Genomic DNA, 25845 nt, shown 5'->3' on the forward strand with positions numbered 1-25845 from the left:
ACAGTATCTGTGTTAGCCCAAACAGGCTAACAAACAGGGTCAGGCTCTCGGGTCAGACAGGATACTGTCAATGGGATCATTTTGGGATGCATAAGAGTGGCAGAATGGGACTTTCAGGCTATTGCTGGATACTTGACGGCAGTGCAGTTCAGTGGCTTGAGTTTAGCCCTCAGCTGCTTGTTCTTTTCTCAGTGCCGCCACTTGAAATATTCTGGCACAAATATTTATGTGGCTGTGGAATGGAATAGACTAGTTTAAGAAACTGATACAGCTGAAAAAAAATAGCCTACCAGGTTATTTTTTGTCTGGAGCACTTCCCAGTCCGATTTACTGTGTGGGAACAGAGTCGCCCATCCCAGTATAACCGGAGGGGCGGCACAGAAGCAGGAAGCAGTGTCTGATGGGGGCTGCAGACTGGATGTGGCAGTGCACGACTGCTTACGCTGGCACAGTTGCTGAAATGGTGCTCTTTGAACTACAGCCTAAAAGGTGCAAGCATAGAGTAACAGCTGGTATACTAGTGAAGTATTAAAATGACAGAATTCCAGAGGACAGTTTTGTGTTGCTAGAGAAAACTATGGAGAGTGGGGTGACATGTCCCGACATACAGTGTGCTGTCCTGCTGAATTGCTGTCTCAGTGATGCTTTTTAGTGTGTGGACCAAAGGCTTACACGTTAAAGCAGAACCAATTTCTTCTGATAGTAAACTGTTAGTCTTAATCATTTTTTTTTCTACATTATTTTTAGTAGTCTTTGTTTCTTACTACATGAATGTTATGTTTAAAAGTCCCTGCATTTTAAATGGGACTTATCTGACTAATAACTGGTTGTATTAATAAAAAATTTCAGTTCTCAGTTTGAAGGGGAAAACACATCAGTGAGGACAGGGGGGCCACTGTGACTGTATCCTGACAGTGTGCTGGTAGTGGTGGGCAGTATCAGTGCCTGTGCAGGTCACACTGCAATGCAGAGCTGATGTGCTCTTTCCTCTGAGGCCTGTTCTGTTTATTAGTCAGGAGAATGCATTCCACATTGCTAAGCATGAAAAATGCTCTATTGTTCATTTCTGTTTAACTGTTATCTTGCATGCTTTTGACAGAACCTGATAAATTCCTGCAGAAGGGTGCAGATATTTTGACTGATTACATTATTAAACTTAGAAAATTTCTGAGAAAATATCCTCGACCAGAAATAAATACAGTACACACGGGAAGTGATCTTGATGAAGACCTACCTGCATTAGAAGAAAGCCACATGTGGGAAAAACTGACACCAGAGGTAAAAATGAGTAATCCATTTTTTACTATTCTTATTAAATGTATTTAAGGAAATTATTAATACGGAAATGTCTTTAAACTATTGGGGAAAAAAATCAATATAGGGATTATAAAGATAGTAACATTGAAGATTAATGAGATCAGTTTGTTCCGTTCTTTTTTCCCCTTTTAGGAAGTCATTGCTGAGGCCATCTTAAGCAACAAAATGCCAGAGGCCCAGACCTTCTTCCGAATGCATCAGCATCCTGCTCAAAGTCTTCAAGAATTTATTCAGACAGGTTTGAATGTGGTCTATGACCGTCTTCTGAAGGATGACACCAGAGGGGCCTCAGAACTTTTAAGAAATATGGTGAGAGGTGTTCAGTAAGCATGCTGATAGTTTTAACACTTCTTGATGACTAACAAAATAAACGAATACTAAGAGTACGGGGAGCATTTAGGTGTCTTATGGAGGTATTGATTCTACCACATACGTGGTGTATTACAGGGAAAATTAACTTGTTTTAAAGAACGGCTTTGATCGCTAATGTGCCTTCAGAATGCTGAGGGAGCCTATTTATGAATGTGTATTGAGTGATGTCGTGATCAGCAAAGTGTAAAGGTGCTTCTGGCAAGTCAGGTATTAAAGGGTACACATCTTAGGTCCAGACATGCTGGAGACATCGCGCAGATCCCTGGGTTATTATGAAATCTCTATAACTGGCGAAGTGAATATCACAAGCATGCCTGTAAAAGGTTTCTTTGGAAAGAAAGCAGGTGCATTTATTCTGCCATGTACAGCTGCATTTGTACAGTTCGCATACAATGAGTATCTTCTTTTTTATTAGGGCTTTGATGTGAAGGAGGAGTTGCGTAAGATATGTTTCTACACAGTTGATAAGCATGTACGAGACTTGTTGGTAAGTGTAGAAAAGGCTTTTTTTGTCCAGCTGATGTTCTCGGGTCTGAAGCCTGATGTGTATTTGTGCTGAGAGAAAGCATTGTATTGAACACACTTTCAGAATGGGAACAAACCGGTTTTGTCCCTGCATCCTTGCAGTGCGGTTGCTGAAACATGTCACTGACATGCCCACGTTCTGTTGTATTTGCAGTTAAAGTAAAAATTGGTCAAAATGTCGTTTCTTTGTTCTGGCTCTGATCTAGTTCTCATCTGCTTGCACACAGTATGAAGTCCTGGCCCTCTTGTAATTTAAGCGTATCCAGCATTTCTTCCTACAGTTGATTAACTCTTTACACTTGCAGGATCATGTACAACTTTAATATATGATAAGTAGATAAAAATTGTAATTGGAGGTAATACTTTAATTTGAATTAAAGGTGAAAGTTTTACAAGAAGAAAATTGTTTTTCTGAAAAAGAGAAGAAAATGATAGACTTTGTGCATCAGGTTGAAAGCTTTTACTCGGAATCCTTCCAAGAAAATAAAGAGATTCAATCTCTTTCCAGGTAATGTGGGTTATCAGTTTTAATTATTAATTAATAACGTTAATAGGATTTTAAATATGCTGGCTTCTACATTCCATATGATTTACTGCACTAACAAATACAGTCTTCTGTAAAATTTCATTAATTTCTCACCGGTCTTCATTTGCAGAAATAAGGGTCAGTGTGGGAACTGATTACTTTTCTCATTAATGTAACAATTGATCTCATGTTCTTTCCAGACTAAGTCACGATGTATTATCGTCAGTGTAACAGAGGTCTTCTGTTCATGTCATCATCACCATCAATGAAGTATTTTTAATAACAAATGATATGATTAGAATTATTAATCAAATGAAACGTTCAGATGGAATGTTTGCTCTATTTTTGATATATGATACCCATAATATAGCAAACTAAAGTAACCTAGAAAAATAATTTTACAGGTAAATAATTGTAAAAGCATTACAATACTTATCATTTGCTATGTCACTTTTGGAAAAATGAGGGAATTCTTTGCTCATTGCTCTCATATGCACTCTGAAACTTTTAGCTGAAGTAAGTCCCTCTAACACTTCCAGAACTCTCTTCAAAATGGACTAGCATCCCTTTCATCATCTTCCATTTGTTAGATTGTGGACTGTTTTTTAAAAGAATACCAGAAAAGGTCCTAATGCAATACTTCATTGCAGTTTCAAGAACTGGAGAAAGGAACAAGACTTTTCCAGACATACAGCTGTTCTAGACGCGTTGTTGAATTGTGATAGACGTCGGGTTCACAGTAGGAGAGTCAGAGTGATGTTTAACTGGGCTCAGTGGTGGGATGAGCTTATTCAGGAAATGATTCTTCTCCCCAAAAAAACACGCCAAGGCAAGTATGCTGGTACTAAGGACTTAAAAGAAATTGTGAATTAAAAATCTTTGGCGTAGTATATTGCAATTGTGTGGAAGCGGCATTGACGTAACCGAAGTTGTGTGCTGCCACGGTAGGTCACTTATCTTTTGTCAGCGAAAGTGGGTCAACAATGCGTTTTCATCCTCTTGCGTTCTGGCAGGGATCTGTGTTTTTCCTGTAGGGGAAAATTTGGAACTACCTGAAAGGGACTTGTCTAATGCATGGCCACTTGTAAATGTCCTGCTCTGGTGCGTTCTGTGAAGCTTATTACACTGTACTATTACGTTCAGCTTTTCCGACATAAAGCTCTAACAAGCTGTAACAGTGTACTTAATCTCAGCATCATATTTGCAACCGTTCATTAAAAATATGTACGCGTGTAAAGAAATGTCAGTATTTCCGTAAGTAGTGTTTGTTTGTGCTGGTTTCATCAGTTTGCCTTTTTGAAACACAGAACTCAAGACGTGTAATCCTGAGGTTCTTTGGATGCACTTGACAGCCCAGCATGATTGGCCTAATATTTGTTCATGGATTGAAGAATCTGAGCCCAACCAGACTTTGTGTGGACAAGCTAACTGGCCCCCTCTTACTCCAGACATTATTGACCGGAACACGTTATGTAGTAGCTATATGAGAAATGATATATTAAACAAGCTGGCTAGGTATGTGCCCTTAATGCGTTATACTAACTTTCTATCTTACGTGAAGCCAAAATCAGATAGCGATAGAAGTACGTGTTAATAAAATCTTTGATACATATTGATTTTTATATTGTATTTAGTGCCCTTTTTTGGAACAGCACAAGTCCATTAATGAATTTTAATTTTAGTCTTGTACTTGTACTTTCCATTATCTAAAAACAGCAAGAAACGCGAGAGCAATAGAAATCCTCTGTCAGCCCTTTGGTCTTTCATAGTGATTATATTCCTGATGCCCATTTTAATGCAAGGAAGAAAACTCTAAACACGTAGCATTTCACTCCTCACGCCTCATTCTCTGCAGTGAACTTGTTGATATTGTTTGAGCACTCCCAAACGTATTTTGGCATGTCGTGTTTGCCTCAGTAGTAATCCCCTAGAAGGAAAGGTCTGCTTTATAATTTTGAACTGAAAACACCCTTCAGAACTTGTTAAAGAGATAACTGTCTAATCAGTCTGTATGCTTTTTTCTGATAGAAATGGAATTTTTGTCTCTTCTGAGATGGAAGATTTTGAACTTCTGCTCCAAAGACTGTCTTACCTTGGGGGAGTACTGCAAACCCCTCACCCTGTTCCAAAATACAGTGCTGCAAGTGGTTTGGACTTCCATGCTCGTTTTGTCCTTCACTGTTTAGAACATAATTTGCAGTATCTGTTGTACACTTACTTAGACTATTACAGGTATGACTGCTTTTCATCCCTCAAATCTCATGCAGATTTAAATAATGAGACACAACTTTAATAGTTGGCAGTAAGAGTTTTCCACGACCCTTCATGTTTGCCGAGAAAGACTGCTTGGATCACAACAGTGTCATTTAATGAAAAACTGTGGGGCAGCGTGTTAGGTTTCATGCTGTATTTTGAAGCTTTATTCAGGTTGTCTTGTCAATGTTAATTTGTGTGTCAAGTCATCAAAGGAAACAATTATGGTTGTAATTACTATTACGTTATAGGCATTACAATCTTAAATGTGCCAAGACAACTTGTTCTTCAGAAACTCTCTCACTTGAGCACAAGCACATTCTTCATACGTTCACAAATGAAGAATTTGCTGGTTTCCATCTAAATTAGGATTAGTTGGGATTTGAAGAAGAAAGCAATATTAGGTATTGGAACTATAGCAATACTTTCCGCTTAAAGAATACTTTGCAATTAAAATTTCTTAGCCGTAACTCCAACCTAACAGTCTAATTATTAAGAAGGTAAAAGTGGACCAGAAAAAAGCCAACGAATTTTTTTTTGGTTGGTTGGTTGGTTGTATAACCAATTTTAGTTTGCATAAAATATTTAGACTATGCAGAGTGGTATTTGTTAGTCAAGTCCCTTCTTTGGAAAGTGTTTGGGGCTGTCAGGTCTGGAAACTTACTTTGATTTGCAGAAGCAGGCAAGCACAGAAACATAATCTTTAAGAAGGGAACTGTCAGATGCCGTCTCAGCCAAAGCTGCGCATCTTGTAGAGAAGGGTGACGTGATTTGACTCTTTCATAAAAATGGATGAAATAAGTCACTCTAACACCCAGACAGATGCTCTTACTTTTTAATGCAGTGTTATATTGGGGCAGAGGATGGTTATAAATACTGTGTTTTCACTGTGCTGCTACTCGTCTTGTTTCCAGTTTAACTCCTTCAAATTGCCCTATTTTGGATAACAAGGAATTGCATGAAGCGCACCCCTGGTTTGAATTCCTCGTGCGGTGTCGAGGGGTTGCCAGTAGTCCACGAGGTAAGAGGCTGGCCTCGCTTAAGAGGGGGTCCCATGTTTATGCTGCTAGCTCAGTATTTGGCACGGCTGGCTTTAATTCTCTGCTCTGCTGCAAACTTTTTTTTGACCATGGCAAATCATTTACATGTGCATCAGTTCCTCGTCTCTGAAATGTGGATTAGAATTCCTGCTTAAACTGTACGTAAAGATCTGGAGGCTGTAGATATGTGAGAATTATTTTGTGTGCGATCATCAATTGATCCAATTTGATTATATTCCCAACAGGTTGAACAGAAGGAGAAAAAGAAATGAGAAAATGCATAAACTATTAAAAGTAAAGCTTCCTCTAGTTCTTGTGGTGCATTTTGAGTTCTCTGCCCCTTGAATTATGTGTTTGCTTTCTTTTTGTTATTGTCATTGAAAATCAGTAGAATTTGTGCCCTGAACTCAGTTCACTTTTCTTTAAAACACTTCATCTTTTGTAGAGTCACATGTTAACAAATGATAAAAATAAGCCCAAGTGAAGCTTTTTCAGAAAGTGTTATCAGTATAGGATAAAGAGTTGAACCAATACAATGCTAAACTGTAGGACTCAATCCAAAATAATCTGTGTCCGTAAAACCGTGCTTTGGAATGGGGGAAAGCTTGGTAAAATTTGGAACAGCTTATCTGTATTTATAAGTAAATTGAGAAAAATCACTATTAACAACAAAAAAATAGAAAATTCAGCATTTTTCATAGTTGTAGAACAGTTTTAATGCATGATTTAATGACATAATATCGTTTTTGCATGAAATTAAATCTCACTTTTTTCTTTTAAGATCCAAGGATGATTTTTCAGGCTAGTCTAGCAAACGCTCAGATCTTGATTCCTAGTAATCAAGCCAGCGTGAGTAGCATGCTGCTGGAAGGACGTACACTGTTGGCACTTGCTACTACAATGTACGCGCCTGGAGGTATTGATCAGGTACTGTGTGCAACAAATTATCGATAAGCTTTTGGAGAAGTTCTCACATGGTGTTGAAAACTCAAAGGAATACGTTAATAAAAATAAATATATTAACGCCATCATATAATTTCTTATCATATAAAAATGTGTTTTCGGTGTTCAGTGTTTCAGTGTTAGTTGACCAAATGAAGCAGGTAGAGCGGTTCGAGGTTACATGGTTTAGAAATAGCAAGGCACAGCGGCTCTGAGTTGGACTATTTAACTCCTTCGTAACAGTTACAGCGGAGAGTATTTATAGGCACTTGTGTTCCTCAAATAGTTTTAATTTGGAAAAATATTTTCAGTAAACTTTTAAAATGGTGTACCTGTATTTGTTAGACAGCTATCCCCTTTTGTAGTCATTTGTAGTTTTTAAGTAAATGAAGCAATGAGTAACTGGACGGCTCTTCTGCTTGGGTCTGTACAGGAGTTATTCAGCTTCCATATTTTTATTTTTAAAAGCTGAAAATCTGGACACATATCAAAAACTTCAGCTTATTAGTTACATTGTGTTAACCAGCTGCATTGTGTTATAGAGATCCAAAAGCACATTATAAAGGATTATACTTTTAAAAGAGAAATGCTTGGTAAACCACATGTTGCCACAGAATTTATTAATACAGATAGCTTTTTGATACATAGCACAGTAACCTAAGACATCAGGTACTGTTGAAGATATGTCTAATATAACTTAAAAGAATTCTAGAGGAAAAAGTGATACTTTCTGTGTTGTCACTGTATGTCAGATTCCCATGAGGTAGTTTGTTTGGCGCATTCAAAGATTGTTTTATTATTCTCTTAATGCAGTTTCTTCTTCCTAATGAAAGAATTTTGCTTTCTTGCAATGTAGGTTCTTCAGAACGAAGATATGGAAAAACCTCTAAAGAAAGTTGATCCACAGCTCTTAAAAATGGCCTTGACTCCTTACCCCAAACTCAAAGCTGCTCTCTTTCCCCCATGTACTTCTCATGGAATTTTGCCACCTGACATCTCTCTCTACCATCTTGTTCAGGTACACAAAATGCTTCTCAGCAGTGCTTTTTGGCAGAACAAAAGTAAACTAAGAGAAGCTTGTTTTCAGCTAAAGCCTGGAGGGTGGGGACCATATGTTGTTTCCTTCAAATCCTTAATTTGGAGCTAAACTTATAACTTCATTCTGAACAGTTTCTTAAGATGGTGTCTGAATACTGTGAGTCTGGCTTCCCCCCGCTTCCCCAGACAGGTAGAGACATCTGCAGTGTTTGACTTCAGCAGTCCGGGAATGTCAGAGAAGTGATAGTCTTGCAGCCTTCCGTGGGCAGGTTGTTTAGTGTTACAGAAATCAAAATGGTTTTAGTTGTCTAAGGGAAACTGAAATTTAGAATTAAAGGATAGTGTCTCGTGGAACGTCGTGACACATTTCTGGGCAAATGCCTTTTACTTCAGATCTGTGGTATGAGATAAGCTGAAAGTTGGAAGAAATGCTATGAATTATTCATTATTAGGAAAGTGTTAACCTTGCTAAGATCACAGTTTAGCAAAATACTTAAGCATATTCTTTCCCGATTTCCTTAGACCAAAGTCTAAGCCTTTCCTTGCACTTGTTTGCGCTCTGATCCTACGGAGTAGATGAATATGTACCTTTGAGAGAGAACTGCACAAGATACATCACCGCTTGATAGCAGCACAGGCCGTTCCTGACTGTCTGCTGCTACAGCTCCCTAAATATTCTATAGTCTGGTCTGATGTGAAAATCTGAAGCTGTCTCACTGTATTTTGTTTTTAATCTTTCAGTCCTTAGTGCCCTTTGACCCCACTAAATTGTTTGGCTGGCAGTCAACAAATACTCTTGCTGTATCAGGTATGTTACTTTCAAGTTTTATATGCTTTTCTAGCCTGAGCACCTAGGATAAAATACCTTACAGTGGAACGATTTGGCAGATAAACTTATTCAAAAGGCCAGTTCTTCTACAAAAAAAAAAAAAAAGTGTAATTTACTAAAATTTTGTTTTGAAATTAAACCCTAGATAGGTTATCTTTTTCCATTAAGCTCTTCACAGACAGAATTATTTCTAAATGTATTATGAGATAGAAAAGCAGTATTCTCTTTTAAAAGCAAGTTGAGGGCCTAAGAAGTGATCTAGAGTTCTGATTTACAGTGAGAATTGGCATGTCAGTGGGGCTTGGGTATGCAGAGATTGAATTAGAACAAGAGGAGAGGTATTTGATTGGCGTCTCATGTTTTGTAGCTGAAAGGCATTTTCTGTGTTTGATTCAACTGTTTATCAGCTCATAATAATGATGATATTCTTTCTAGATGCATCAAGTGACTTCCCTCATTTTTCATCTCCTGAACTGGTGAACAAATACGCTATAATGGAACGGCTGGACTTTCTGTACTATTTGCACCATGGACGCCCATCATTTGCTTTTGGTACCTTTTTGGTCCAGCAGCTAGTAAAGAGCAAATCCCCCAAACAGTTGTAAGTCTTCTCAAAAATGGCAGTCCGATAGTTCTTTTGAAGTGATAATCTAGCGCGTGGAGCAACATTAATCCTCCCCAACAGCAAACAAGTGGTATGCATTGCATCACTTGAAATTTTAGGTGTCCTGGGAGTCTATTCAGTCTAGCGTCGAGTAGGATAGAAATCAAATATCACCTAAAAGAAGGTGAGCTTTATTTTGAATTACCTAAATAAAATCTGCACTATGAAAGCAAGGAATTAAAAATGTTCCAGTCATATCAAACACAGGTAGGCTTTTCTTCTGGGGACCTGAGCCCCTGGATCACTTTGTAGGAAAAAGATGCTCCTTTTCTTTGACATTTCCAAAGGATGACACTTCTTTAGTTAAATTAATAAGATAAATAACGTACTGGCGATTGAAGGAATTAAATTTTCTGACTGAAGCTACAGAAATGTGTGTTCAGAAGGATACAGTCAAATTACACATCTTGCTTGAACATATTAAATGTACTATTAAGTATATTCAAAATTAGTAGGAGTTACATCAGAACAAATAACTGTTTCTAGAATGTCTTTTTTGTGTATCAGTGACTTTGTTTCTTTTCATCATTTCTATACAAATCAGTTTCTCTTGTGTAAACAGCTAAGATTTGGGCAAAAAGGAAGACATAACGTTAATACAGACTGAAGTACTTAATAGTTTAAAAGACAGTCAAGCATGCATGATTTTTTCAGTTACTAGTCTGGAAAAATTTCGGAGAACCAATGACCCGGCCCCGGTGGAACCCTTTAGGTACCTTTTTTGCTTAGCGCAATCCACAGATCAGGTTCAGGTTCTTGATGCTGCAGTGCTTGGATTGTAAGCTCTGCACTGGGACTTCTGCACTACAACTGCTGACAGGTGCTGTCTATTAACTCTAATGCCAAATGCCTTGGCTTTAGTTTTTGTTAAAGTTTATTCAACTGCAGACTCTGTGCTTACCATGGGTGAGGCTTTATTCTCATAGCTACTTTGTTTTATAAACACGAAACTTTTGGTTTGTAAATATCTTTCATGCTAACCAAGTCTGTGAATTTAGTAAACCCTGGAGGTACTTGTTTACATGGGGAATATTGGTGTTTGAAAATTGGTTAAAAATCCTATGTGTTAACTGGTGTTCTTTTGGTTTCAGGATTCAGCAAGCAGGAAAGGAAGCCTATATTTTAGCTCTTTCTTTCTTCAGCGTACCGTCAGTAGGAGCAGCCTGTGTGTGTTTTCTAGAATTGCTCGGTCTCGACAGCCTCAAACTCAGGGTCGATATTAAAGTTGCAAACATAATTTTCAGCTACAGAACTAGAAAGGAAGAATCTCAGCACAATCAAATAAGAGAATCTTTAGGTAAGGTTGTCTTTTGTTTGTTTTAGAATAGGGTACTCTGTGTTTATGGGGAAGAGAAGCAGAGATGGATTGAAAGATGGTGCCTGACTTCTCAGGAATGCAGTAAAAGCATCCTGTCCTTTGAGGAGCTAAGAATTTTGCTCTTTTATTCCTGCTTCTTACTAATTTTGAAGGTGCATTTTGAACCTGGCACACCAAATAAGGCAGGAAGACTAATATGACATGCAGCCAGAATTGCAGGGGTATCTAACAGACACTGTCCAACAGCTGCCTGAGGCTCAGGGGAATATTTAGTAAGGATCAGCCTAATGTTGTGACAGTATAACTAGAGGATTAAACAAAGGGAGATTACCAAGTCTCTTTTCTCTTTTGTATTTGAAAACTGTCTTACAGCTGCAGTGAAATCAGATGTTCAAAGCTGTAAGGAAATTAAATTTATCCTAGGAATAACTTTAGAAAGTTGAGTTTCTAACTGTAGGTCCACAAGTGTCTTTTTGTCCCAACTAGGAAACTACTGGCATTTATTTATATTTTCCTGATCTAAAAACATGTATGTTATTTAAAAGTATAGGTAGAACTTATTTAAAAAAAAAAAAAAAAAGAAGTTATGTGATTTGAAAGCTGAAATTCTGTTTCAAAAATCGTGTAGCCACTCTGGCGCCAGACTTGGCATAGTTATTGAAACATTTACATTAATAGGATTTGTTCTGCTTGGTGATTCTGGTACTTTTGAAAATATTACCCTTACTCTAATCCCAAATAGCGTCTCAGAAATAGTAATACCTTCTTTTGAACAGTTGAAAAGTTAACAAAATTGGCTGATGGTGAAAAAGCAGCAGCAGCAGCAGTTCTTGTCTCCTTAGAAGAAGCCTTTTGGGATGCAGTTGAGCACCAAGGAATAAAGAAGTGAGTAAAACATGATTTAAAGGATTATGCTGGCAAATTGAGATTAGGCACTGAATTTTACCATTTGTGTATTCAGATGATATTAAAGAGATCCGTGCGTGTTTTATTGCAGTAAACTGAACAACAATATTGGAATTTAGAATATAGTCTTGGTATTTCAAATAGCAGAGGTAATAGATGGATATTGGCAAGAATAAGGAGGTGCAGCCAGCATGTTAGACTCCCTGTTCCACAGAGCTCTTGCAGCACGCTTAGGAGCGAGGATTGTTGACTTCTTTTCAAAGCCAACATTGTCAAGACAGGACAACGTACCTGCCTTGCTGGGTGGGATCGTCCACAGGGTGCAGCATGGAAGCTCCCACGGTGGGATGTGACCTAACCTGTGGCGAAGCCAATGGCAGTGCTGGTGTTGCTGTTTGCAGGCGATGGATGTCAGGCCACATGATGAGTTTATACATTGTTAACACCTGGTATAAATACCAATTAATTACAGCTGAAGCTCTTTAAATCCCATGCAGGACATCTAGTGACTGTAGAAGGCAGTGGTCTTTGGTAATGCAGTTCTGTAAACTCCATAATATCGGACTGAGTACATCCTACCTAAAGGAATGTGCTAAATCCAATGACTGGCTGCAGTTCATCATCCAAACCCAGCTGTACAGCTACCAGCCAGACGAGGTAAGCTATCTGTGTATGATTTTAAATGAAGATAGAGTTTATCAAGAATGTTCTTTGTCTGTGATGGTCAAAAAAAAAGGGAAAAAATAGATTCTTTTAACAAGAGAGTGTCACATTGTGGAGACAACATAAAATTGAAGCCTCATCAGTTTCCAGGGAGTCAGAAGTTGTCTCGGGATGCTTGGTATCCTCTGATTATGATAGCCCTTCTCTCACAGCCGGATTTCCCAACTTTTCTACTTTTGTCTCCCTCTTGGTATGTGAAAAGCTAACACGAGACAAAGGAAATTGACTCCAGAGGGAGCTGACTGTTCAGCAGATATAATGATATGCTTCTGAGAGCATGAAAGCTACCTATTAAAGGAAAAGATTAGGAAAAAAATTCCCTGTTTGAAAAATCCTATGTGATGTTATTGATCAGTAGTAGAGAAAACAATTTTCAGAGAGGAGTGATTTGAGTGTCTCTTTGAAGTGAATTGGACACAAAAGTATTTGCCAAGAAGGGACTTAATTTTCATTTTAAATTTAGTTAAAATTACGGCATACTCATAATGTTTGTAAGTTTAATTTAAAATCATTTAGTTACTGGGGTTTTTTTTTATTGGAGACTTACCATACGTTCAATGTAAGTTTTAATAAAGCCACTCATCTTTCCTTTCAAAACTTACATACTTAAGCTTTTGAGAATCCAATTCTTCCATTTTTGCTTTTGAATGTAACTTAAAAATTAATAAAATATTACCAATATGTAAAAATGAAAAGCAGTTTGGGAAAAGTAATGTGAGGACAGTAACTGGAAGATTCCAGGTAAGACGTTACTTAGCAGGCCTCGGATTTTAACTTGGATCTCTTTGTTGTTTTCTTGAAAAGAAAAATAGGTAATGGCACAACAGCAACTAACTAGTTCATGGTATGCTGTTAGCGGTACGAGAGACACGACAAAACCAAGTGTCTCTAGGAGGCATTTTAGCTTCATGTAAAAGGATGAGCTTCAGTATTTTATTAGAATAATTCATGCCTACAGAACACTTTTTCATCTCTAGGTCTCAAAAAATGTTCTAAAAAATCAAATTTTAAGAAATTTTTTTTTTCTTTTCTGTGTATTTAATGCTTCAGTCCTCCTTCCCCCTCGTTCTCTTTGGATCTCACTCTGTATAGATGCTTTTGGTTCTGTTTTTCTAGGTCATTTCTGTCCTTCAAGATTTCACTCCTGTTTTGCAAGATCACTTGATGTTGGCATTGGAGAAGTTACCGGTTTTGCATCCTGATGCAGGCAGTCCTGAAAACAGTGCCGCCAGCGTGTTCAGGAGCAAATACGCAGATAGTCTTTTTCAAATCCTTTTTCAGTGTCAGGGAAACTCCAACCCTTCACGTTACCTTTTGACTGAAGGATTGAGAGAGCATGCTCCCATTCTGAGTGTTTTAGCAGCATGTTTCCAAGTGAGTATTGATGACGTTATTTATCTTTTAGAGGAATAAGTAATAAAAAAGTGATGGTTATGCATAATTATGTTAAATGGTAGATATGTAGGTTGCATTCATAGGTTTGTGGGGGTGTTTTCCTCAGTTTTTGTAGTAATTGTGACACATCTGGCCAAGTGATATATAACGAGGTGATGTTTGTCTCTGGTTATTGTAAAATTACCATTTTCGTCATTTGACAGGATGCAAACATTATTCATTGTCTCTGTGTTTGGATAATTACTACTGTGGATGATGCTACCAGAGCTGAAGCAACAGACCACATTCAAAGCTCGGCAGAAAATCACGAATGGAATCTCCATGACCTATCAGCTATCTGGAAAGTCCTTTTAAGAAAGCAAAAAAGTAAAACACTTCTGAATGGCTTCCAACTCTTTTTAAAGGTAAGGTAATGTCTTTTTAGTGGTATACTTGAATCTCTCTCAGATCATCTTGGAGAGGAGATGGCCTATAGATTCCCTCTCCGTCTTGCTGTTTGTGGCCTAGATAACCCGGGTGTACTGAAAATCCCAGTCAAGTAAGAAAAATCTTTGCGTGGCAGTTCTTCCAGTCCTTACAAATTTGCAGATCATATATCAACCTTGCATGCAATTTTAATAAATAAGAAGTTTATCGTTCTAGTACTGAGGAAGACAAATTCTACGTTTATTGAGGTACTTTTAGGAAAGAATTATAACCTATTTTTGTGTCTTAAAGGATTCTCCTTTACTGTATATACTGGAGATGTATGAACTATGTATGAACTGTAAAAAATACAATGAAGCTAAAACCAAACTGGACAAGTTTCAGGAAAGTCTCACAAAAGTAAGCAAATTAATTTTCTCTAATTGTCTTTGCCTACATCTTCCCTTATTAGAATGTGATAGGCATCTGGTGTCATATATGAAGTATAATAATGAACAAGAGTATGCTTGGAATGATCCAGGTGCTGATTTGTGAAGCAGTAGGTTTCAGCAGATTCTTTTTATTGCTGGCAGTTGATGGAAAAATGTTTTTGACAATTCAAAACCTGCAGTGCATTTCCCTAAATCATTTTAAGTTGATTTGGGCAGATTGAAGTACAATGTCATCCTCCTCGTGTGAGCAGTTTACTGTTTGAGGGTTGGCATTGCTTCAAGTAGGACCGCTGTTGGTAAACTGAATTATTTGTGGTGAGTAAGTGTGGGATGTTCTCTATTCTGTATTGACCAGGGCAGGTCAATACTGAGCTGATAAACCAGTGACTTACAGGGAATATCCATTTAAGAAAGACAACTTTTCGGAATATGTTTCAAAGTTTCTGATAAAGTCTGTGATACTGCTTTAGTTTTGGTAGTTGTGTAAACTTTTCTTTGACTCAGTGAACTGAATCACACACTTTGATTGAAACACTGATTTAGCAGTTGGTTTTAAGAGGACCAAAGTGTTTTCATGCAGTGTTCCTTGTTTGTCACATACAGATGTTTTCACAAATTATTTCAATTCTTTCCTTTCCACCACAATTTTCTAGTTCCCGGAATAACTTGGTAAGTAACATTCCGTGTCATTAGTGGTTTTCCTTCCTGCAATTCCAGCTAAGGCTGGATCCGTTTCCTTTCTTCTGCGCCACTCACAGAGTGGATATGTGGGTAAAGTATACAGCTGTATGACAGGAGCTATTAATCTAGCAATGTATTTTATCTATCCATTTCTGACCCTTCTTGCATCTTTTCTCTCTTCCACGATTATCAGGAGTAATTGGGGGGCCACCCTGTCATAAATTTACCACTTTCAGATCAAAGTCGAACATACATCAGTGATGGATCAGTGCCTCTTGGGAATGGCAGTTCATTGTTTCTTCAAGAAGGAGCTAGATCTGGTACACCCAGCATATATTTGCAAAAAAAAAGAAAAATCCCAACACTTAAAAATCTTTATCTACACAGCTTAAAACTGAAGATGAACCAGCAGCTTCAGAATTACCTGTGCAGTGGTTGGAATCACAAGCATTGGTTCTTCTTGAATTGATGATGCAGCAATGTAGAACGGAGTATGAGTTAGGAAAGCTCTTACAGCTGTTTGCCGCAGCAGATAATCTTCTACTCGATGGTAAATACAGCTTCCTCTGTTAGATCATATCACTGCTTTAATCTCAAGACCACATACAATGTTTTTGGAGTGACTGAAAATGTTTACTTTAAGTGTATTCATTCTGTTTTGTTTTTGTATAAGAATTTATGTAACCAGAGCTGATCCTCATGGTGAATTGCAGTGGTGAAAATGTAATTGTGTGTGTAAGTCTGTTTGGGAGAATGATTATGTGCAAGTGTTGATGAGAAGTGCACAGCTTATCTGCAGAAGTATTTTGGTTATGGATTTAGAGCTTATTTTCAGTCCCGTGAAAGCTTTAGAGTGCAAAATCTGTGCTTCTCTGGCAGGGTTGCATGCTGAAATAAGTAGCAGAATTTCTTCAGGTTTAAAAAACAGCTGCCTTTAATTGTTTATACCCTTTTAAAACAGCCCCTTACGTGAAGAAACTCTGTGCGCTCAGCGAGGCCCTGAAGGATTCCTCCATATCAATCAGCCGCTCCATGCTCACCAGTTACAATATGGAGGCATTTCAGAGCGAGTGCAGATCGATTCTGGAGCAGCTACAAGAGAAAGGAATGTTCTCGCTGGCTCGGGAGGTAGCAGCGCTAGCTGAACTGCCCGTGGACAACGTAGTGACCCAAGAGGTACAGTGTAGTTAAATAATGATATTCACCTCTTAATACTCCTATCACTGGCAGTATTGAGAATGTTACTTCTCAGTCTTCCTGAAACACAAATTTTTCTTCAAATCGCTTTTTATTTTAAATGCAAGTACATCAAACAAGCTGACTAGAAGTGCTGAGCTGAAAAGGACAGTGTAGCTTTCCTTTTTCTCTTACTGTTTCTACTTGCTATACAATCAGTTTTATCTGGTGAGAAAACCAGATGGATTTGTTGCATATTGAAACACTTAATCTAAATTCAGTTTTTCAGTATTCTAGCCATCCAGTGTGACTTTTTTCTCTTTTGGAAAGATAGTTGTTTAAAACCTTTGTGAATTTTGCAGGTTCTAAGAGATCTACATAATTTAAGAGAGATTGGACAGTGGCATCAAAACCAGAAAAGAACTGAATTCTGGAAAAAATGCAATGACAACTTCATGAAAAATTCAATCTCCAGCAAAGCTGCATCTGATTTTTTTTTAAATCAGGCAAACGTAGTATTGGAATCTTTAGCTCATGAGAAGATAAACACCATTATGGAGAGACACTTGTTGCTCACCCTGGCTGGCCATTGGCTAGCCAAGAATGACTCGGTGTCACTGCACGAATTAGAAGAAATAGAGAAGCAGATCTGGATTTGTCGCATCGCACAACAAACGTTATCCACAGATGAGGGGTCAGGCAAGTCGCGATTTTCCTCCCGTGTTGTAGTGAACGGGGATCTCACCTTTGATAACTTAGCTAAGGAGTTTTCTTTTTCAAAGCTACCTGCTCTGAACACACCAAAGTACTTAAAACTAGAGGGTCTTGCATTCAGGGAGTCTCAACAGACCTTGACTAACGATGAGGAGGAGTCACTCAAGTTTCTGATCGGATGCCTTCTTGATGAAGGAAGCGTGCATGAAGCCAGCCGTGTTTGTCAGTATTTCCATTTCTACAACAGAGACGTTTCAGTGGTATTGCATTGCAGGGCTCTGGCCTCAGGGGAGGCTGATCTAGACAAATTGCACACAGATATTCAGACTCTCCTTGTAGCAAGAGAGAAGGCATCTGAAAGCAGTGCACCTCAGCAAAGCAGAGTCCCAAGCGGTAAGTAACACTAACAGATTCAGCCACTTGACAAGTAATACCGCTGTTGGGGTTCCACTGGATTCTTCCTCTTCTGTTACAGTGTTCATTTCCCCCAAAATTTCTGCAGGAAATAAGGTCTTCCTGACAGCGGGCTGTCTCCTTGGTTCGTAAATCCTCTAGTGAAAGGAATTTGAAGCCTTGTACTATAGATTGCTTGTATGTGCCTCAGACAGGGTGTTTCTGTGTACAGTTTCTCTAGTCTCTTAACCGTTCATTTTTTATAGTTCACAGTTCTGTTCCGGTAAAGTAGCACTGAACTTTACCTATGTTCCTGCTTTTAGAATACACGCTCTAGTAAATCTTGAGTGTGTTTCTGGAGCTGAAACATGGACATGCTTTAATTATATTTTCTCTGAATTCTTTGTACATTATAAAGGGTTTAGTGTTTCTTATTAATATCAAGGCTGATAATGTTTATATATAAAGTACTCTGTGCATATTTATGAAGTCTGAATGAGAAAGCTGTCAGCTGGAACATTGCTTTCTAATACTAACATGCATAAAGCTTAATAGGAATAGAAGAGAATAAATGAAGCCTAAGCCATCAGAAAGGCTGCTGAACCCTTAGGCTCTCTTATGCTTAGGAATTTTACATCCGAGACATTACTGTGGATATTTTGGCTTATTTGTGTTCTGTCGTATTGTTTGTACCCTAAAACTTAAAAAACAAACAAACAACAAAAAAAAACCCCACAGGTATCAAGAGTTCAGTTTTCAAAGACTGAGAAAGTATTCTGTATTTGCTACAGATTGTTGGAGTCTTGCTCCAAGTATAAGGCTTGTTGGTGTTATCTGTCTTTAAGCAAAAGGAATTTATAGTATTTTTGTTTCCAGCATCAAGCTTAGAAGACTGGACACACATTGTGGCTCCATCTCCAGATGATCAGGTTGTTATCAGTCTGAAGGCTCTCATAGATGAATGTGTCCATGGAAGAAACTACTGCAGACAGGTTCTCTGTTTATATGAGCTTTCTAAGGTATGTGTCTAGTAACATTATTGAAGAAACAAGTGGTTTGTGTCAAGCCGTGCTGTGGAAGTTTGTGGAGGAAAGGATTAAGAGTGGTGAAAGTACTCATCAGGTGCCTGAAACAAGCTTCAGAGGGTGAAATTACCAAGCCTTTGTGTGGAAAAATGGCCAGATGCTTCCTAGGCTGAAGTGTTGAAATGAACTCAGCTCCCAGACTCCCCGGGCCCCTGCTTCTGACTCCACTAAGCCAGATTTCAGCCTGTCTCTCTTTGATGTGCCTTTTTTATAATCTTTCAAGCATATGTTGTTCATCTAGCACTTTGCTTTAGGCCTTTGTTGTGGGATGCCTTCATAATCAACACCGACCCAGAAGCAGACAGAGATAGCAGCTGCCTTAGAAGTTTTAGCATAGAAGTGCTCCGCAGGCTCCACGCAGCGGCAGCCCTTCACCCGGAGGCTGCTCGGAGGAGTGGCTGATCAGTTCCCAGTGGTTTGACCCAGACAGCGACAGGAGAAGTGGCAGGTTGTTGTTTGCTGCCTCTCTGCTCCTTGGCCTTCATGAGTGCCAGCAGTCCACCTCTGCCTCTTCCCCAGAGGGTGCTGCTGAACACTTCTTCCAGGGTACAGAACCCCTTTCCGTGGTACTTGGTCCCTATTGTTGGAATGTAGCGTGAGTTTTTTCTGAATAAAACGAGCAGTGTGTCTGCTGAAAATATTAGTATCGTCTTTATCACTGACGTTCTTAGATTTTCCTACAGAATTTTTCATGCCTCAGATATTCAGAGTGAGTGCTTTAGGTTTGAGCTACTAAGAAGCAGTCGTGCGACTGGCTTGTTCCCTTTTATACCATCCATATACTTCTTGCCTGAAGCTGGAGTTCCGTACTTTTGAATTAAGAGTTGATCGTTGTGTTTATGAGGTACATTTTTTGATTAATTTGTAAATCTGTAAAATACAGCAGAGTATTTACAGAGCCTCACCAACTCCTCTTCCAAATGTAGCAAATGTAAAAACTAGTGTATCTTTTTCATGGAGAGTTTGTAGTATGTAGAGAAGAGGAAAAGGAACCTCATAAGTAAAAGTTATGTAGTAAACCACAATTCTTCATTTGGGAGGACAAATTCCTGTCTTCCTTCTAGGTATTTTAAGTGTTAAGGTTTATATTTGGTTCAGGAAAGCACCTCTGTCCGTGGCGACAGCTCTGTGAGCATTAAACTTCAAATGCAAAGTACTTGCATGCTGTCCTGATCCGGAGAGCGTTAGTACTGAAGATACACAAATGAAGGCACTATTAACTGATATGAGGACAGATTACGTTTGCATTTTTTGAAACTGAGTTTTGTCCACTTCTCCAGCACTCCCCTCTTACACCAGCTCATCATTAAGAAGCTGTACTGCAGGCCAAGGTATGTTCTGGCCTGGAATTTTTGCTGTGTAGAATCTTCTAAGTGTATGTGTGTTTCTTAGGAATTGAACTGCTCCTACAGTGAAATGTCAGCCCACGACCCTGAAAAAGTGCTTCAAGCAATTCTGTCATCCCATCAGCCGGACCGATGCAGGAAAGCTCAGGCGTTCATCACCACGCAGGGTCTCCAGCCTGAAGCTGTGGCAGAGCTAGTGGCTGAAGAAATCAAGCAGGAATTATTGGCATCTTCAGAAGGGAAAGGTAGAGGCTTGATCTTGTATTTTAGCATTTTTGGTTTGTAAGTGTGGTGTTTGCATATCTGAAAAACAGTCCTTGCTCTCAAGATATTTGAGTGCTGATTATAGTAATGTTTGGGCAGCTCTTGTATAAGGTTTGTAAACCTTGTACACCTTGTATAAGGTTTTATACAGATGCCTGGTTTTAGTTACTTTTGTGTCCAGTGTGGTGTTGCAGTAAGTTAAGGTTTTATTTTTTATGGATGTAAATATAATGGTTTTTAAAAAAAAGGGTTGTCTGGGGTTTTTAATCATGATCTTTGCAGCCCCCCATCATCTGACTTGGAAAGACTCACGTTAATTTCTCTGTGAAACCGTGGCCAAAAGATTTCCCCCCCCTCCTTTTTTTTTTTTACTTGGTGAAAAAAGGGATGTTACTCAAAATAGCAGGAATTTATCTGGGGGACTTGTCTATTTGAGTAACTTCTACTTTGCCACAACATTGACCACAAAGTTCCATGCGAAACAGTGAGCCATCAGATGGCGATTCTTGAGTCCAGGTGCTCTCCTCTGCTCCTACCTTCTTCCACTCTGCTCCCCCCCCTCTGGCTGCTCCCCTTGTACCAGTTCACCTGGTTTGCTCAGGTGATTTGGTGCACCTCCTTCAGAAGAGTCATCTTACTAACCCAGCAGAAGACAAATCCAGAAAAGAGCTGAGTTCATGAGTTGAACTGGTTCATGGAAGAGCGTGAATCGCTGTAAGGGATGGGTTAGAATTGCCACTGCAGGAGGTGGGTTAGAATTGTGTTGTGTAAGGAAGAGGAGCAGCAGCAGCCTACTGGATTTGTGAAGTTATGGGCATGAGTACAGTAGCAATAGAGTCGTTCAGTAGGATTTCGTTGGATAGAACTGGCAAAGAAATAGGACCTGATTCCTAAATTCAAGCAGTAAGATCAAAAGTGTCTTTAGAATTGTAGTTCCAAGTCCTAGGTCAGTCTGGATGAAGTTATATTGGTTGGTTTGGTTTTTTTTCTGTTATCGTAGCTAATCTCTCCTGAACAGTTAGCACTCGTGACATAACTCTCTCTCTCTGTGGACACAGGACAGAAACATGTTTTGAACCCTGCAGCTGAGAGTCAGGCATTCCTCCAGCTCGCTAAGCTGTGCCAGGATCATACGTTGGTTGGCATGAAGTTATTGGATAAAATTGCCTCTGTACCGCGTGGGGAACTGTCGTGCAGTAAGTAAATGGCAAATAATACTTGGTGTAACTAGTGCGTTACTCGACACGGCATTACTTGGTTTAAAATCACATCACAAAGAATAAAAGCAATGCTGATGGAAGCATCTATTACTGATGTCAAATTTGATACTAAGTTAATAGATCTGAGTATATGCACAGTAAATAAGCATGTTGCTTAAGTGTTGCGTCAGTTTACTTTCCAAATAAAATCCAGATTTTTTTTTTTTGTGCCAACAGCTGGGAAATGCAGTGAGCGAGTTACCTGAACTTCTGTAGTTATGTGTTACAGAAGGAGGGTATTGTGACTTTCTTCATATTAATCACAATTAGAAATTGCTTTCTTTATCCATTCGTTAAACTAACTTCTAGATCTTTTGTTGCTAAAGTCCGTTTTACACTTTGCAGCTTTATATACCGTGGAGATGTCACTGAGTTTATAAAACATAGCCAAGGTACTTCAGTACCGTTTTGTCACTGCTAACCAGTGGCAAACTGCTGGTTTAGACTGTTTTTAAAAAAGATTTATTATGGGCAGCTCATCTCTGAGGAAAACGAATGAGGATAAGATTTCAGTGTGAGTTGTCTTGGGAGTATTACCGTGGGCAGAACGTGCGATGCTGTTTTGTCCGGAGTGGTGAGGAAGGAGCATCTTCTAGAACACGTTCTGCAGAAGCGAAAGCATGGCTGAAGTTGATGTTGACACTGTTCCGTTAGAATCCAGCTGTGATACTGGAAATTTGGAAAACCTTTGTCAGAAAATAAGTAATTAAAAACATCATGTTCCATGTCATCTTTATGTCCCTGGCACATCTGTCCTGTTGTCAGAATTTACCCCTTATCTTGTTTGGTTAAGTAATATAAGGGGGAATATTAGTGTTTTCATGTATGGCTGGCTAAAGTAGGGAAAAGACTCCGAGGAACCAATGTTGGGAATTACCAAATTGTGCTGGAGGACTCTACCTTGCTTTGAATGGAGTCTCTGCTAGAGTATCTTTTTACAGGCAGAGGTATAACTGGTTTATTTCAAAATACGTTGTATAGGTTTATGACATTAACTGCGTTCTTTTCAAAATCTGCATTTTTAAATACGTTGTGTACCAGTTCATGTAATACGACTGCTTTTCGGAAGTGAGTTGCATGGTGCTGAGAGTAAGGTCTGCGACTCCACTGTGTCGTGATTGCTTTACAGTATCGGATCAGGCCTTCCATGGACAATGGAATGTGCTAAGATGTGCTGGTTTAGCTCATTTATTTAGCGTATGGAATTTAGGAATGATTTTTCAAACCCAGACGCAAAACTTGTGGCCTTCCTTTTTCAGATGCAGAGCCGACTGGTAATAGTGGGGTGCTGCTGTGTTATTATGTGCTTGTCAGTCAGCTTTTGGTGGAGGCGATTGGAAGTTTTGTGTGTGGAATGAAATAACGTTTCAGAAAATGATCCAAAAACCTCAGGCTTTCCCACAGATTGAGAAGCCAGACTGCATGCATACTGTTACAGAAACTGTTACTTCTTAAAATTGCAGAGGACAGAACCATAATAGCTCAACTTTCTCATCCAATTCTGCTGTTTGTCACTGGAAAGGTCGTGTACCCTCTGCAGAGGTGGCATCCCTTTTGGAGAGCGGCATAAGAACTAACGTCCTCAGCTTATTTACTGAGATACCTGAGTTCTTCTGTTCTTCAGTTACAGAATTGCTGATTTTGGCCCATAACTGCTTTAGTCTGACTTGCCACATGGAAGGAATCACTAGAGTCCTCCAAGCAGCACGGCTTCTCACAGATGAACATTTGGCGCCTAACGAAGAGTACGGACTCGTGGTATGTCTCTGATGCCGTGTGTGTGTATCCAGACGCTGTGTGGAGGTTTCCATGTGCGCCTTAGCAAATAACTTTGCTCCGAGCGGGGCGGAGGGAGCAGGCGGGTGGTGGAGGCAGTACAGTCTTTCACCGCTGCTTGACTGGTCTTGTCCTGCCTGTCCCGAGAGGCCGAACCTGGGTGCGTGGTCCGATGTGCGCAGGGGATGATTTTTAGGTCACAGAAGCTCTTAGAAGATTTTTCTGGAAAAATAGAGGTGGAGATAGGGGAAGGGTGAGGTGGCAACAGTGCAGTAAGTCAGAAGGGGAACGTCAAATTCAGCTACTGGTGAAACGTGATGATTTGTGTTACCGGGCTGTCGCGCATCTTTAAGTCCTGCCGTGAAAGGACTCCTGGAGCCTGAGACGTGCCCAGCAGAATGGTGTCGTTGCTAGAGGGTTTGCTGCACATTTTTATTTGGTAAAATTATCTCCTTTCACCTCACAGTAAGAGAGATGCAGTAGGTTGGTTTAAAAATAAAACCTCTGTGGCTCTAAGGGAGCAGGAGGCCTGCCTCACGCAGCTCGCCGTGCCGTGTAGCTGTGCCGGCTCTGGCCCCACGCAGCCTTCTCCTTGCCGCGGCACCGACTGCTGCGAGAGAGAGGGCTTTTCTGCTTTACTTTGAGCTTCGTGCTCACGCTGTTATTTCCACAGGTTCGTCTTCTCACTGGAATTGGCAGATACAATGAAATGACCTACATATTTGAACTGCTGCATGAGAAACACTACTTTGAAGTGCTCATGAGGAAGAAATTAGACCCAGTAGGTGGAGGGGGATAAAGGGGAGAAAACTTTCGGAGAACTGTGTGGCTACATCAGAAACTGATTTTACACAACAAGGTGGAATTATCTGGGGATTTTAATTACTGGAGTGTAGGAGGCATTATTCAAGTTCGTAGTAATAAATTAATTTGGGGTTTTATTCTGGTTTTAGTTCAACAACTTTGCTCTAATTAGTTCAGTGCTGCAACGAGAGCAGCATTGAAACTTGAAGCTTGTGAATATCACTTAGAGTTTTCGTGTTCTGCTTTGGTTTTATTTCCAGTTAATGTTTCATGGGGTTTTAAAAGTTATAAATATTTATAGCTTTCTTGTAACAAAGTCATAAACAAATGTCAGTTTTGACATTTGTATGTAAATAAATAAGTGCACAGGTGCTGGCTTTTCTTACCTGATGTAATGTAGTTAAGCCCAAGGATAATATTACCATTATGTTTTCAATTAGTACGGAGAAGGCTCAAAGAGCGCAACCATCACTTTTCGGAAAATTGTACCAGAAGGGTTTTGCTTGTGGGTACCAAAATGTGAATTAAAAAAAAGCTCTTCAAATCTTAATCCGATATTCCTTCATCTGAGCAGAGCGGGACACTGAAGACAGCTCTGCTGGATTACATCAAGCGTTGCCGCCCAGGGGACAGTGAAAAGCACAACATGATAGCCCTTTGCTTCAGTATGTGCCGAGAAATCGGAGAGAATCACGAGGCTGCTGCTCGCATACAGCTTAAACTCATTGAATCTCAGCCCTGGGGTGAGTGGAAACGGCCAAACCAAGACAGGCGAGCACGTTTGGTTCAGGAGGAGGTGGCGGGTAGGTGCAGTGTGGATTGCCTGCGTTGTCCTGGTAACGTCCCTTGAACTCCGCTGTCTGGGAGGAGGCTCCCGTTGGCCAGGCTTGGGGTAATCTTGTACCTAGCAGTTGATCTGGCTGCTCTGCCGTTTTTCCAAGAGTTGAGATTTTTGGCTTGTACCGTAACGTAATATTCCTGTGGCATGGGAGGAGGTAAGGACGCGTGCGCGTTTTCCTCACTTTAATAGGATGTGACGCAGTGGGGTTTTATATAAAGTGTACGGACACAGGGTTTTTATGTTCGTGCAAGGTAACTTGTTAACATCTAAACTTAGCGAGTTCCGTACAGCTGGGAGAATGCTGGGGAGCACAGCGGTCCCGCTGCGGAGCAGTTAGCCAGTACCGTAACGGCGGCTGAAACAAGCTATGCCACGTGGGTTTCGGAATTTATCTGGTAACAGTCAGTGCTCGTATCTACCACAAGTGCCTGATTTGGATTTCTTTTCAGCTCTTTAATCGCTTGACTAGGTTCCAGCAATAGCTTTGGTCCATTAACTGAGCGGGCATCGCTGTTGCCTTGCGCTTTTTTAATACAAAATTGTTTTTTAGTCTTTGTTGCTGTCTGAATTGGTACCAGCGGGTATTTCTGTAACTTGCTTTGTCACCTTTATAAATAATAAGTTGTTTGGGTTTTTTCCCCATTTCAGAGGAGTCTCTTCAGGACGTTGCAAATTTAAAGAAACTGCTGATGAAAGCTCTGACTCTCTTTATTGATGCAGCAGAAAGTTATTCTAAGGTAAAATAAGATGGAATTATGACTTCTGTCCAGCATCGGGAGCACGTAAGGAGCGAGCTGAGCA

The 25845-nt window shown here is 39.6% G+C and overlaps 1 protein-coding gene across 2 annotated transcripts in view; it reads left to right on the forward strand.

Moving 5' to 3' along the window:
- Nucleotides 1–25845, forward strand: part of SPG11 (SPG11 vesicle trafficking associated, spatacsin) — a 35702-nt gene that overhangs the window by 7765 nt on the left and 2092 nt on the right. Inside the window, exons 10-37 of one of the 2 annotated variants that reach the window (XM_009470002.2) lie at nt 1100–1278; nt 1450–1626; nt 2105–2176; nt 2595–2722; nt 3391–3569; nt 4048–4255; nt 4769–4972; nt 5908–6014; nt 6815–6960; nt 7832–7993; nt 8755–8821; nt 9278–9443; nt 10598–10803; nt 11601–11709; nt 12228–12387; nt 13570–13827; nt 14052–14252; nt 14566–14673; nt 15774–15936; nt 16348–16562; nt 16925–17669; nt 18546–18688; nt 20147–20345; nt 21423–21560; nt 23248–23381; nt 24073–24180; nt 24778–24946; nt 25693–25781. In XM_009470002.2, coding sequence (XP_009468277.2) covers nt 1100–1278; nt 1450–1626; nt 2105–2176; nt 2595–2722; nt 3391–3569; nt 4048–4255; nt 4769–4972; nt 5908–6014; nt 6815–6960; nt 7832–7993; nt 8755–8821; nt 9278–9443; nt 10598–10803; nt 11601–11709; nt 12228–12387; nt 13570–13827; nt 14052–14252; nt 14566–14673; nt 15774–15936; nt 16348–16562; nt 16925–17669; nt 18546–18688; nt 20147–20345; nt 21423–21560; nt 23248–23381; nt 24073–24180; nt 24778–24946; nt 25693–25781 — 4940 coding nt within the window. The remainder of the gene's footprint in view (nt 1–1099; nt 1279–1449; nt 1627–2104; nt 2177–2594; nt 2723–3390; nt 3570–4047; nt 4256–4768; nt 4973–5907; nt 6015–6814; nt 6961–7831; nt 7994–8754; nt 8822–9277; nt 9444–10597; nt 10804–11600; nt 11710–12227; nt 12388–13569; nt 13828–14051; nt 14253–14565; nt 14674–15773; nt 15937–16347; nt 16563–16924; nt 17670–18545; nt 18689–20146; nt 20346–21422; nt 21561–23247; nt 23382–24072; nt 24181–24777; nt 24947–25692; nt 25782–25845) is intronic. The other variant, XM_087743308.1, reaches the window with a different exon arrangement.

The sequence above is a fragment of the Nipponia nippon genome, unplaced genomic scaffold (genome assembly GCF_047370975.1).
Source record: "Nipponia nippon isolate SJK-2023a ecotype South Korea unplaced genomic scaffold, ASM4737097v1 scaffold_9, whole genome shotgun sequence".
Classification (NCBI taxonomy): domain Eukaryota; kingdom Metazoa; phylum Chordata; class Aves; order Pelecaniformes; family Threskiornithidae; genus Nipponia; species Nipponia nippon.